The sequence below is a fragment of the Dipodomys ordii genome, unplaced genomic scaffold (assembly GCF_000151885.1).
Source record: "Dipodomys ordii isolate 6190 unplaced genomic scaffold, Dord_2.0 Scaffold112, whole genome shotgun sequence".
In the NCBI taxonomy this organism is placed as follows: Eukaryota; Metazoa; Chordata; class Mammalia; order Rodentia; family Heteromyidae; genus Dipodomys; species Dipodomys ordii.
In genome coordinates, this window is record NW_012267328.1 from 1245811 (window position 1) to 1260368 (window position 14558).

The 14558-nt window shown below is 57.4% G+C and overlaps 1 protein-coding gene across 1 annotated transcript in view; it reads right to left on the minus strand.

Annotated features, from left to right (window-relative positions):
- Positions 1–14558, minus strand: part of LOC105994951 (dedicator of cytokinesis protein 2-like) — a 56619-nt gene that overhangs the window by 15645 nt on the left and 26416 nt on the right. The window contains exons 6-10 of the mRNA XM_013028619.1: positions 14329–14423; positions 11161–11239; positions 6008–6108; positions 5869–5927; positions 260–408 (exon numbers count right to left, since the gene is read on the minus strand). Coding sequence (XP_012884073.1) covers positions 260–408; positions 5869–5927; positions 6008–6108; positions 11161–11239; positions 14329–14423 — 483 coding nt within the window. The remainder of the gene's footprint in view (positions 1–259; positions 409–5868; positions 5928–6007; positions 6109–11160; positions 11240–14328; positions 14424–14558) is intronic.

Consider the following 14558-nt stretch of genomic DNA (forward strand, 5'->3'; position numbering starts at 1 on the left):
GGGGGGGGCTGGGCTGGGGACTGGTCGTGTCTGTGGGGGGCTGTGCTGGGCTGGGCTCTGGGGACTGGCTGTGACCGTGGGGGGGGGTGCACCACTCCCTGGCCTGCGCTCCCCAGCTCCGGCCCTGCCTTCTGGGGGAAGTCCAGGCAGAAGGCTGGAGGCGTCCCCATGGGGCAGCCCTGACTTCCGGGGGAAGTCCAGGCAGAAGGCTGGAGGCGTCCCCATGGGGCAGCGGGGCTCGCGCCGCCTCCTCTCGTACCTTTTTGAAGTCGCCGCTCCTCTGGAACTCGCACAGCATCATGTCGAAGAAGATGGGGACGGTGGCTTTCCGGAGCTCGGCCTCGGGGATGAGCGTCATCTCCAGGATGGGCCCCACCATGCCGGGGATGAAGCAGATCTTGTTCTGGCCTGGGGGGGGGGAGGGGACTCGCTCGCAAGGCTGCAGGGGTGCGGCTCTTCTGTGGCCGGGGCAGGGGAGAGGGGCAGAGCAGAGCAGGGGGTCACGTGGTCACCACGTGGTTCACTCTGCGACCATCAGCTGCCGCTAGTGTGCCAAGCACCGTCACAAACCAGCCCAACACCCGATGCGCACCTGCCATGCCCTGCGCCCAGCTCTGGCTGGGGTGAGTGCATGCACACACGCACGTACAGACATTCACACAGACACACAGACACACACGGACACAATCAGATATATACACACCCACAGATACATGTCACATGCACACAGACACACACAGACACAATCAGATATATACACACCCACAGATACATGTCACATGCACACAGACACATGATACACCCAGACACAGACACACACAGACATACACACATATGTACAGACACACAACATACACACAGATACACAGACACACACACACATCTAGACATGTCCACACACTCCTGTTAAATCATCTCCTAGCCTGCGAGCACAGTCTGGCAATTAGCTTCTTTCTAATCACAGGCTGCTCAAGTCTTCCCTGAAAAGATGATGATGCTGGTCGATCATCCTCACCACGGCAGCCTGATTGCGCGTGGAATTAAAGCAGAGCCTGAAGAATGAACCTGCTTCATGATTCACTCATTATGGGAAGCCTGGGTACACAGTCGGCCCTTTAAAAATAATCCACAACCAACCCCTTGGGGGAAGCACTGCTCATGAGGACCTGGGGGGCCGACGCAGGCTCCCCTGGCCTCTCTGGTCATGAGGACGCTGGGCAGGGGGGACGTGGGGGGGACTGACGCAGGCCCCCCTGGCCTCCGCTCAGGCAGTGGTCAGCTGTCGACCTCGAGTGTGTCCCTGTACCTCTCCAGGCTCCCTCTGCCACGCCAGCTCCACCCCCCAGGGCTGCGTGAGACTGCTTCTAAGTTAGGGGTGTAGCAGAACTCCGCTGTCATGGCTAACCCAAAGCTTTAATTTTCTCCCTTAGGAAGTCAGAAGGAGGCCGGCGGCAGTGGCGTCAAGGTGGCTGCTGCCTGCCCAGCTATCTCGCTGTTTTCCCAGAAAGGAAGAAGGGAAGGACGATGCGCGAGGCCCCCTCGCTGGGCCCATCCTCTCTGCCTTCTCTGTGTCTCTCCGTGTCTGTCTGTGTTCTGTCTGTCTCTGTTTTGGCGGCACTGGTTGAACTCAGGGTCTCACATTTGTTAGGCTCTACCACTTGAGCAACACCCACAGCCCACGTACTCGCTAGCTCATTTCCAGATAGGTCTCCTGCTTTGCCTAGGCCGGCCTCTAGCCGGGGTCCTCTCTCAGGCATGGTCTGCTGCAATGCCCTAGGTCCTGTCCCCAGCAAACCACGAGGCCTAGGTAGGAGGGCAGAGAAGCCGTGGTCAGAGGCTCTGGCTCCCACTGACTTTGAGGAGAACAGGTCCAGTTTCAGCCAATTTACTTATCGTGCGTGAATTTTTTTACTGGCCCACAGCTGAAAATAAACGTTTGGAAAATGCCGGGCAATGTGATATGCAAAGGGCGCTTCCTGCTTGGCTGAGCCGGAGTCTGCGCAGGGGGGTGTTCAGGAACAGCCTCCCATTCATCCGCATAGCTGGAGCGCAGGAAGGCCTGCCCACACTAACCTATACCTGAGCAAAACCGCGTGTGTGCAAGGCTGCGCGATAAAGACACGTAGAGAAGAGCAAGCTGCAGGGAACCACGGGAGACAAAGGAGGCCCAGCTCCCAGTCACAGAGTGCCCTGCCAGGAGAGGGGCAGGGCGAGGAGAGCAGCGCAGGGATCCACAGGCCACACAGACCACCAAAGGCCACGCAGGCCACAAAGACCACACAGGCCACAAAGACCACATAGCCCATGAAAATCCACAGGCCACACAGACCACCAAAGACCACGCAGACCACCAATGACCATGCAGGTCATACAGATGGCACAAACTACCACAGACCATGCAGACCACCAAAGACCACACAGACCATCAAAGACCACGCAGACCACCAATGACCATGCAGACCATACAGATGGCATAAACTACCACAGACCATGCAGACCACGCAGGCCACATAGACCACATAGCCCATGAAAAGCCACAGGCCACCCAGTCCACCAAAGACCACGCAGACCACCAAAGACCACGCAGACCACCAATGACCATGCAGGCCACAAAGACCACGCAGATCACCAAAGACCATGCAGATCACCAAAGACCACACAGACCACCAATGACCATGCTGACCACCAATGACCATGCAGGCCACCAAAGACCATGCAGACAGACCACCAAAGACCACACAGGCCACAAAGACCACGCAGGCCACATAGACCACATAGCCCATGAAAAGCCACAGGCCACGCAGGCCACCAAATACCACACAGGCCACCAAATACCACACAGACCACCAAAGACCACGCAGACAGACCACCAAAGACCACGCAGACAGACTACCAAAGACCACAAGACCACACTGCCCATGAAGAACCACAGACCACGCAGGCCACAAAAGACCACACAGACCACCAATGACCACACAAACCACCAAAGACCACAAGACCACACAGCCCATGAAGAGCCACAGACCGCGCAGGCCACTGCAGCTGGTGGGCCCTTCCTGGTGCGGAGCGGAGCACACATACTGGAAAGTGAACTGCATCTGAACCTCTCCCTTCCACTGACCGCCTGCAAGGAGTTCACATCCCTATTCACAAATGCAAAAGATGTGCTCAAGACCAGTTTCCCGGCTTCTTTTGAAAAACTGGAAGATGTGAGGAGGAGGCTGGCAGTCCAATGGGACGGGGGCCGCCACAGACACAGTGGCCACGGCGGCCACGGTGGCCTTCGCGGGGATGTGTCCATGTCTCCGTGCTCAGGCTCTTCCTCCCAATTGCTACGCAATTGTAAGCGACGCATATGTTGCTTCTTACAGAAGGACACAGAGGACAGACACAAATGCTTTTCTGGTCTCCCTCCCTGGGGACATTCGCCAGTGTCAGGAGAATCCCGATTGTCTCACTCAGAGGGCCAGCTCAGGGCCACAGCCACAAACAATCCACCGATTACCCTACCCCAGGGGTGGACAACCTGCCCCACGCTACCCACGCCCGCCTGGGCTTCCTGCGGTCTCGGGGATGCAGGCTGCATGCAGCTTTGATGAGGAGACAGCCAGAGCGGCAGCTGATGGGGCCGGGAGTGTGGCAGCCCCCATGGCTCTCCCGCTCGGGGGTCTTAACCTCTGACCTCACCAGCACCTCTTCAGAAGGTGCGTTTGGGCCCAGAGATGCCAGATCTCCTGGCTGGTGGCCTCACAGCTCTTACAAGATACAGTGTGGCCCGTGGCTGAGATGTGGGCCATCTGTCCTGCACCCGGGTCCTCAGGCTCCGCTTTGGACTTTGTGAGCCCGGCCGATCAGCACACATGCTAAGCCGATATGAGGTGCTTGCCAGCCACACAGAACCCAGACACAGAATCTGCCCTCTGCTGCTTCCCACAGAGTGGCCAGGCCTTGCGGACAAGGACGCACAAATGCTGCCCAGAAAACCCACGGGGGACTGGCAGACACCAAGAGGTCAGAGGAAGCGAAGCCCGGGACTGGTAATGGAGAGAGACAGACACAGACCCTGCAGATGTCTACGGAAGAGGCCAACAGCCATGCCAGAACAGAGGCCCGCACACCGAAGGGACCGAAAGCCGGAGTTAGAACTTCATTCTTCACTGCGTCCCCCAATCCATCTATCCACCCACCCACCCATCCATCCATCCATCCATTCATTCAACATCCATCCATCCATTTATCCATCTGTTCATTCATCCAGCACCTATCCATCCACCTGTCCATCCATTTATCCACCCATCTATCCATCACCTACCACTCCTCCATCACCCATCCATTCAATATCCACCCATGCACCCATCCATCCATCCACTCATTTATTCATTTATCCATTTATCCACCCACCCATTCCTCCATCATCCATCCATTCATTCAACATCCATCCATCCATCCATTCATTTATCCATCCGTTCATTCATCCAGCACCTATCCATCCACCTGTCCATCCATTTATCCACCCATCCATCCATCATCTATCCATCCACCCATCCATCCATCCATTTATTCACCCACCTATCCATCCATCCATCCACGGTCCACCACCCACACATTTATCTATCCATTCACCTGTCCATCTAGCACATGTTTACGGAGCAGGATTTGGGTTGTGGACGCAGTTGGTGGCTCCTGTCTTTGTGGAGGGAATAGCATGCTCTGCAGGTGGCTTCCCGCTTCAAGGTCTTCCTCAGTGAAAGGAGGGGAGGTTCCCCTGCCCAGGAGCATCCTGTGATGCCCAGGACGTGAGATTCCCCGGTGCTGTCCCTTCCTCTCTCTTACAGTTCCTTTGACGTCTCCACCCCTGAAAAGCAGGCTCCCCTCTGCTTGGGCAGTGGGAAGGGTGGACCCACTCCCTCAGACTACTGTCTGGCATTATTAAAGGTGGCTGCCTCCGATACCCTGAAATTCCCAGATCCCACCCTCGCACCTCTGACGGAGGTCTTTGGAAAGCATGTGTGTGTGTGTGTGCGTGTGTATGATTGTGTATGTGTGTGATTGTGCATGTGTGTGATTGTGCATGTGCGTGTGGGTGTGTGATTGTGCGTGTGTGTGTGTGATTGTGCGTGTGTGATTGTGCATGTGTGTGGTTGTACATGTGTGTGATTGTGCATGTGTGTGTGGTTGTACATGTGTGTGATTGTGTATGTGGGTGTGATTGTGCGTGTGGGTGTGTGATTGTGCGTGTGTGTAGGTGTGTGATTGTGCATGTGTGTGATTGTGTATGTGATTGTGTTTGTGTGTGTGATTGTGCATGTGATTGTGCATGTGTGATTGTGTGATTATGTGTGTGTGATTGTGCATGTGTGTGATTGTGTTTGTGTGTGATTGTGTGTGTGATTGTGCGTGTGATTGTGCATATGATTGTGTGAGATTGTGCATGTGTGTGGTTGTACATATGTGTGATTGTGTGTGTGATTGTGGGTGTGTGATTGTGCATGTGTGTGTGATTGTGCATGTGTGTGATTGTGTGTGGGTGTGTGATTGGGTGTGTGATTGTGCGTGGGTGTGTGATTGTGCATGGGTGTGTGGGTATGTGATTGTGTGCATATGGTTGTGCATGTGTGTGTGATTGTGTGTGTGTGTTTGTGCGTGGGTGTGTGGTTGTGCATTGGTGTGTGGGTGTGTGATTGTGGGTGTGATTGTGTGTGATTGTGCATGCGTGTGATTGTGTGTGTGTGTGGCTATGTGTGTTTGTGTGTGCACGTGTGTGTGTGTGGCTGTGTGATTGTGTGTGTGTGGTTGTGTGATTGTGCATGCGTGTGATTGTGTGTGCGTGTGTGTGGCTGTGTCCTTCTGGACACGGTAGCTACTCACCCAGCTTGTACCACATGTCACGGATGGAGAAGCCAATCAATCGCCTCATGTCGCCGTACCTGCCAAGAGGAAAAGCGCTGGCTTGGGCCTCATCCCCGGGCATCTGAGACCCCTCCCCCGGAGCTGGAGCACAACCTACTTGCTCAGGATTTTGTTGTACTTGGTGTGGGAGAACTGCTCCAGCTGCAGAGAATCCTGCGTGATAAAAGCCACTGCCAGATGGAAATAATTGTTCCACAGCTGGAAGGAGAGGGGGGGGAGTCAGGGCACAGCCGTGGGAGGCCAGGGTTGGGAGGCCAGGGCTGGGAGGCCAGGGTTGGGAGGCCAGGGCTGGGAGGCCAGGGCTTGGAGGCCAGGGTTGGGAGGCCAGGGCTGGGAGGCCAGGGCTGGGAGGCCAGGGTTGGGAGCCTCGGAGACACTGGCTGTGTGAATAATCAAGTGTGGCAGGAGACGGGTGGAACCAGCCCGGCTGTGTCTGCGATTTCCTATCGGGCACTGGCTCTGGGCAGGCTGGCCCCCGGCGGGACGATGGGTGGATCTCTATGTGCTGTCCACGTCCCCCCGGCAGCCGGACTGGACGGGGAGCAGGGTTTCCGGGCTGGCCTTTTGTTGCTCTGTCTGCTCTTTTGTGTCCTTGTGTTGAACGATGCACCCCTGGCCTCGCCCGGGAAGTCTGGACCGTGCCCCCAGGGTGGTGGACGGGGGTGAGGATCTGGGGACTGGCAGCCTCTCCGGAGGGCTCCCCGTCCCCCTGACAGCAGAGCGGCCGCGGGAGCCCATCCTGCCCCAGCACCCTGCCCCTCCTCCCTCCCACCACCCGCAGCCACGCCACCTGGGCCCAGCCCAGACCTGGGAACCGCCCCCATGGCTGTGGCCAGGACTCTGTGCTAACAGGAAGCTGTCCTGTGGCTCTGGCTCTCCTGCTGGCCAGAAGTCCCTTAGGCCCAGCTCCTGGGACCACGGCCACTGGCCTCCATCTGACTGGCCATGCTGACACGAGACTCGAGCGACACCGATCCGCATCGAGAAGCCACCAGGCCTTGGAGCGCCTGCCAGCTAGGTGGAGAAGACCCCGGGTCTCCATCCCACACACAAGGCCAGGAGACCCCAGGCTCCGTCCCGCACACGGCTGCGTGCAGAGGGCCGGTCGTGGTGAGAGCACAGAGGGCCGGCTGCTGCCCTTTCCTTTTCTGTGTGGCTCCTTTGGTACCAGAGTCAGCCCAGAACCAGCCAGGGGTCTGGACGGGCATCGCACAAGGCCGAGGCCTGTGGAGAGCCGCTGGGGCGGCTTTGCTGAGCAGAGAGGACCCTTGTCGGGTCCTTCACCACCGTGCAAGTGACCACCCCGCCCGGGAGGCTTCCCTGGTTAATCCAACGAAGCCGCCCGAGGGGTCCTCACTCTACCCGGAGCACGGCCTTGTGGGGGAGGCCCCGTTCTAGACAGCAGATAGGAAGCCCCAGAGCGCTCCAGTGGCCATCCAAGGTCCAACAGCCAGTGGTGACGGTTAGTTAACTCAAAGAAGTGCGAAAGTAAGACACTTGTGGTTCTCAAAACTGGATGATTAAAAAAAAAAAGATTAAGGTATTTCTCATCCTGCCCGAAACCTAGTCAATTTCCCCGGAAGAAAATGTAAAGGATTTCTTTTCTGCACGCTTTCAAAACCTGTGTAGGCATCCACTGCACGCCCGTGGACATCATGTCCACCGCCTGCCTCTCACCCACGGTCTGGGGAAGGTGTCCCTGTGAGCAGACCGGATCCCTCCCTTCCTTCACTACCACACTCTGTTCTGCTCTGGATTACTTTAATTTTAACCAGCTCCCTGATTACAGACATTTAACATTGTTTCAACGTCCTTCTCCAGAAACGTCGCTGTCATCAGCGTTCGTGTTGGAACACTTTCATGGATGAGAAACGGGGCTTGTAGCCCGCACTCCTCACTGGGGTCCAAACAGGCTCTGTTGTTTCCCGTGGCCTGTGTGGTGTGCTGGTGTCCCAGTTTCCAATCCAATGGCCAGCTCCATTGCCACACGCTACCCGTCTCTCTGAGTGTGTTTCCTCATCTGGAAAATGAGGATAACGCAATCCAGAGGGTGCGGCTGGCGGGACTCAGTGGGGGAATCCCACTTGGTACACCCCCACTCCGTCTCGCGAGATCCATTCCCTGGGAAAACCTTCCCTCACGCGCTCCACTGGGCCACGACCAGTTTGCAGCACTGAGACTCATTTTATCTGCTTCGCTTGGAAGCCACACCCATTCCTTCTGCACAGCTGGGATTACGGCGGAGAGCCACCGCCAGCTTAATTTTGAGAGAGCGTTTTACTAACTTCTGCCTAGGCTGGTCTTGAACAGTGATCTCCCTATCTTCTTCCAGAATTAATTAGTTAATTAATGACATCTTAAAGCACAGCTGTTTTCTATGTCATCTGCTAGATATAGATACAGCGTGCTGTTATGTCTCCCACACCTGGCGTTTGGTCTGACCTACCATGTGTCCCGGGGCTATTTGCAGAAGGAGTTTGTTAATGAGCCGTACACTTCACATGCACCTCTGAAGAAACAATGTCATTTGTATTGTTTTGTCCTCATTTTAGACATCAGAAAATCGAGTCTCAGAAAGGCAAAATAAATTGTCCCAAATGGTCAAAGGGGCATTTGAATTTTAAGTGGATATTATCCTAGGACTTGGCTTCTTTTAAAAATCAAGAACTATTTTCAATTTAATTAACATATAATCACCGTACAGATTTATGAGTTCCAATGGGCAGGTTCAATCCATGTATACTCTGCACGAGGATCAAACCAGGGCTTCTCCATATATCATTCCTTTGTGGTGAAACATTCACAGCCCTCTCTCTTGGCTGCTTCACCTTAAGCATTGTTATTGACTGGGTTCTCCTGTACTGTAACCACACGGGCGACGCCTTGCCACACTGCCCCTCTCCCCCTCTTCAGCCTGGTAACTTCTTTTTTATTTTTTGGGGAGGGGGTTCCGGTTGTGGAGCTTGAACTCTGGCCTGGGTGCTGTCCCTCAGCTCTTCAGCTCAAGGCTAGCTCTCTACCACTTGAGCCACAGCGCCACTTCCAGCTTTTTTCTTTGTGCTTATGTGGTGCTGAGGAGTCGAACTCAGGGCCTCAGGCATGCAAGGCAAGTGTTCTACCACTGAGCCACCTTCCCAGCCCCCAGGCTGGTAACTTCTGTTCTTCCATCTCACTGTCTTGAGCTTGACTTCGGCTCCACAGGTAAATGAACTCACACAGCAATTATCTTTTCTGGCCTGGCGTATTTCACCTTGCATAATCTCTGCCAGGTCTCTCCAGTCCATGCTGGTCGGTACCTGGGCATCTCCCCATCCCTCCCTCCCTCTTTCCCTCCTTCTCTCCTTCCTCCCCCTCTCTCTCTACACACACACACACACACACACACACACACACACACACACACGTATATCCATCCACCACTGGTCACATTTCCATCACAAAGACTAAACGGGAAACAGTCTGGAAGATTTTCGTTTCCCAGGGTCTCCAGTATGGGCTCACAAAGGGCTGCAAGTTGAGCTGCTCTCCAGAGCTTTTCCTAAAAGGCCTCCAGCATTCAACAGATGACCAATCAGGGAGCTGCCTGGGGCTCTGCACCAATCAGAGAGCTGCCTGAGGTTCTGCACCAATCAGGGAGCTGCCTGGGGCTCTGCACCAATCCGAGAGCTGCCTGAGGTTCTGTACCAACCAGGAAGCTGCCTGGGGCTCTGCACCAATCAGAGAGCTGCCTGAGGTTCTGCACCAATCAGGGAGCCACCTGGGGCTCTGCACCAATCAGGGAGCCACCTGGGGCTCTGCACCAATCAGGGAGCCGCCTGGGGCTCTGCACCAATCACGGAGCTGCCTGGGGTTCTGCACCAATCACAGAGCTGCCTGAGGTTCTGCACCAATCACAGAGCTGCCTGAGGTTCTGCACCAATCAAGGAGCTGCCTGAGGTTCTGTACCAACCAGGAAGCTGCCTAGGGCTCTGCACCAATCAGGGAGCCACCTGGGGCTCTGCACCAATCAGGGAGCTGCCTGGGGGTCTGCACCAATCAGGGAGCTGCCTGGGGCTCTGCACCAATCAGGGAGCCACCTGAGGTTCTGCACCAATCAGGGAGCCTTCTGGGGCTTTGCATCCATCAGAGAGCTGCGCCAATCAGGGAGCTGCCTGGGGCTCTGCACCAATCAGAGAGCTGCCTGGCACAGAAGCAGATTTTTCCCAGCCAACCAGCCTCCGCCACTGGCGCAGCCCTGCTGGTTCCCGGAGCCGCCCAGAGCAGCCCGGTGGAACCCACAGCACCCGGCTCTGGGTGACGGCAGACTGCAATCCTCTCCCTGCAGAGCGAGTGGGGCTGGTTCCCGGCTCTGCACCTGCTGCCCTGCTCCGCAGTTCCATGAATCTTAACTGAGAAGCCGGCTGCTTTTCTGAAGCTCGGAAAAGCAGAAGAGACTATTCAAGTGCCGGGCGGCATCTTGTTCCCTATTCTGCGGCCATCACAGAATGCCCGAGACTTGCGAACACGCACAGAACAGACAGTTATTCCTTGCCGTTGGGAAGGTGGGAAGTCAAGGCCTAGAGGCTGCATCCGGGAGGGCCTGCCGCCCGCAGAGCCCTCCTGATCTAACGGCCTGCCTCTTAAATAACTCGCCTGTCCACGTGGGCGCAGGGACCGAGGTCCAGGCCCATGACCCTGGGGCACAGTCAGAACCCACAGTGGAGGTTGCTCTGCCCTTGAACCCCTCCAACAGTGATGGGTAGCCAGGGATCTGGCAGCGTGAACTGTCAATCCTCTCCCCGTCTTCCCTGATCAAACACACGGGCCTGCCCGACCCCTAGCATCTCGCTCCAAGCACAAACCCCGTTCCTTCCCTTCCCAGCACCCTGCACCCACGTTCCCACACTGTGGCACCCACAGAGCAATGCTTTCTGCCCTTTGAATCACAAAATCACAGCTCTGGAGAAGAAATGAGGGCTAATCCCTCGGTCCCCACCTCCCCTGGACAATGGCAGCTGGCCAGCCGAGCTCAGTGATGGGTACCGGCCCTGCTGATATTAAATGCATAATTAATGAAACCGTAAGGAGGAGACAAGACGTGTTCCAGGCGGCAGACAGAGAACAATCCATCCTCACCCAGGGAGGAAGAACAAGCCAACACCGAGAAGGCTGAAAAATGACCCTGTTCTTAGACTGCTTTTCACTAAGCACCCAGGAGCCTTGACTAGACACAGAACCTCCCTCGACCCCATGCGAGCTCCCAGTGCTCACCTGGAACTCGAAGTGCGTGTGCTCCAGGAACTTTTGGTTCATGATCTCGGCGAACTTGTTGATGGCTCTCAGGAAGACCCTGGAGGAGGGGAGGAGTTGCCGGGTCACCGGAGCACGTGTCCCGGGGGCCCCCTGGTCACCCTACCCACCTCCCCGCTCCTGGCCCTGCCCCGTGTGCTAGAGCAGAGTCCCCTCGTCCTCACGCAGGGCTGATTTGTGCACCACGGCCCCGGCCCTAGCTGACATCCGACCACACCGAAAACCCCTCTGTGCCTGTCCCCCCAACAACCCCGGAGCTGGCTGCTTAACCTCCTTCCGACATCCCCAACGTCCTGTGTTAAAGGCAGGAGATGCTTGTGGCAGAAAATCCGTATCAACCTTCCGAAACACCGACGCAGAGAGAAGTAGCCCCTTCCCAGCCAGCCACCCAACCCGGCACCGAGTCGGCCCGTCCAGAGGAAGCCCCCACAGCCAAGGCCCCAGACGGGCGCACGGAGGCGATGTTTCGATGGCGGCAGGGGCTGAACGCTGCCCCACAACCCGCGGGGATAAATCGTGTGCCCTGCCTGTGCTGGCCAGTGAGCGCGGACATACATCATCCCTCTCGATCGCTGAGGAGCACGGCCGTGAGGCTGCTTCGCCATTTATTTAATCACTTTCTTATTGATGGGCCTTCTTGCGGTGTCTCGGCTCGCTCTGTTCTGAACAGCGTTCTGGTGGGTGCTTGGCCACGCACACCTCGTGCTTCGCATACGCCTTGTACTTCCTGTAAACACCTCCCCGCGCCCGGCCTGTCCAGGTCAGTGCAGCCCTCCACGCACATCTGGACAGCTGTTGTCCACGGCAAGTTGTTCTTCAGTGTGTCCCTCGCTGCTCCTTGTCAGGCCCCGACTCCTGTTCAGTCACGGCAGAGCCCTGTGGTCACCTGCCCCCCATAGTCCCATGAACGGCTGTTGCCGACTCTCAGGACAACCCGCTGTCCAGGCCAGATCTCAGCTCTCTCTGGTGCCGTCTTTGCTGGGGCTCCGGCCTTCCTTCCCGGGTTTGTGTCTCATGACCGCCCTGTGCTTCCGGCCACATCCTGAGAACGTGGCCTTGGGGCTGTGCTTTTTGTCGAACGCCCCCGGGTTTGCCTCCCCTCGCCGCTGTTCGGAGAGGCACAGGATTTGGCACGCACGCCCACGTGCACAGAGCAGAGGCCACCTCTGGTCTTGCCGTCCTCTAGCTCTGTGGACCTGGGGCAGGCGGCCGTCACCTCTGAATGCTCAGCTCCCTCCCCTGGAGGCCTGTGCGGTGGGGGTCGGGCCCACCAGGCCCGCCCTCAGGCTGCTCAGAGTGAGATCTCATTGGCTCCCCATCTCCACGTTCGTGAACAGCCTTTGAAAGGATGTTTGTCTTTCCTCCATGAAGACTGGTCATCCAACTCTGTGGACAGAAAGGCTCCGCGTGGCAGGCAGTGTGTGTGGAAGCATCTCGGGGTCTGACGTGGATTCTTTCCTCTTTCCGGATTCTCCCAGAGCCACCTGGTCGAGTGGGAACGTGGCTGAACCGTGGTTCTCCCTTCCTCTTTAGAAGACAGTTGTCCTCAAACCTAAGCATGGATGTGGTGAAGTAGGCTGAGGACGTAGTGAGCTGTTAGAACAAAGTTCCTGACTGAAGTACTAGAGCATCAGGATCTCAGCGAAGGCCCAGCCGTAGAGCGTGGGCGCCTCCACCTCCCCGTCCGTTCTGACCTCCGGGATGCCGAGCGCGGCCCAGCCCCGGGGCCAGGCTGCCTCCCCCGCCTTTCTCCAAGGCTTCTCCGCTTCCTGGGCGTCGGCTGGCTGCTTTGACGTTGAGCCTGCATGGACCTTCGCCGGGCGGGCATCTGTCTTCCCGCGACCTCTGCCCCGGCACGCATGTCTTCCCGTGCCCAGCTCCCACGTGCTTGCATGGCTCCTGCGTTCGGCCCATCCCCGGATGCCGCACGGTGTGTTGTGGGCCGGCCAGCAGGCAGCGGGCTGGCAAGCCCACACCAAGCGGCAGGGGGTGGGTTAACCCCCCTGGCAGCCTGGGACGCATGTGGAGCGGGTCCTGAGCGGAGTCACTCTGCAGGGGAGGCGGCCCCTCCCCCCCACGCCCGTCCCGTAGCTCCCTGGGTCAGTCACCTGTCCCCGGCCCAGGTGAACTGTGACCGCCACACACACAGATGCCCGCGGGGGACCGGAGGGGGCTGCGGCCACCCCTGCCCTTCCGAACGGTGACCTTGACGACCTCCCCGGCAAAGTTGGGATTCCATCCGCCCATCTCACAGTGAGGAAGACGGAGTCCAGCAGAGCTGCTTGTCCAGTGGGGGACACAGGGCTCAGCCCCCGGCCGCCCCCGCATGAACTTCCCGGCCACCTCTGGCCTGGAGCTCAGGATGCCCACCGCATTTCCATCTGGTCTCCCCAGGGGACAAAGCCCCTGCCCGCACGCCCCAGGGCCCGCTCCCCAGGGCCCGCTCCCTGAGCCCGGCTTCTGCAAAGACTTGCCAGTTGACTTCATTTTAGTGGCGGGTGTGGGAATCCCAGACTGAGGTGCAGGTGGAAGGGGGGGGGACAAGGCTGCTGGGCAAAACTCTGTTAATTTACAACATTGTAGAGAACTTCATCATTGTGAAATTAACCACGTCGCGTAAATCAGCTCGCCCTGGGGGCTACGTCTCACCAGGAGGAAAAGATCGAGACAGGAAGGATGTCTCCCAGCAGACAGCCGCCCCGTCTGCATACCCAAACAACGCACAGCTCCGAACCACAGACACCTGTGCTACACACGCGCGCACACGCACACACACGCACACACGTACACACACAAGCATGCACACACGCACGTGCACACGCATGCACACATGTACACACACAAGCATGCACACACAAGCATGCACACGCGCACACATGTACACACACAAGCATGCACACACAAGCATGCACACACGCACACATGCACACACACGCGCACACATGCACACACACATACACACATGCACGCACACATGCACACACACATACACACACTCATGCGCGCACACACTCACGCACGTGTACACACACGTACACACACATACACACACACACACACATGCGCGCTCCTCACCGGGACCCGAGCCCCCCTCAGCCCTCCGGCACGGCTGTGTGCTGTGTTGGTCACCTGTTCTGCACCATGCCCATGGCCATCCAGTCCCCGGGGTACACGTTCTTCCCAATCAGGTCCTTGAACATGATGAAGGTCTCCATCAGGAAGTCCTGAAACCGCACAGGGCACACGCGTGTCAGCCGGCCCCGCGGGGGCTCACAGGGCACACGCGTGTCAGCCGGCCCCGCGGGGGCTCACAGGGCACACGCGTGTCAGCCGGCCCTGCGGGGGCTCACGGGCACACG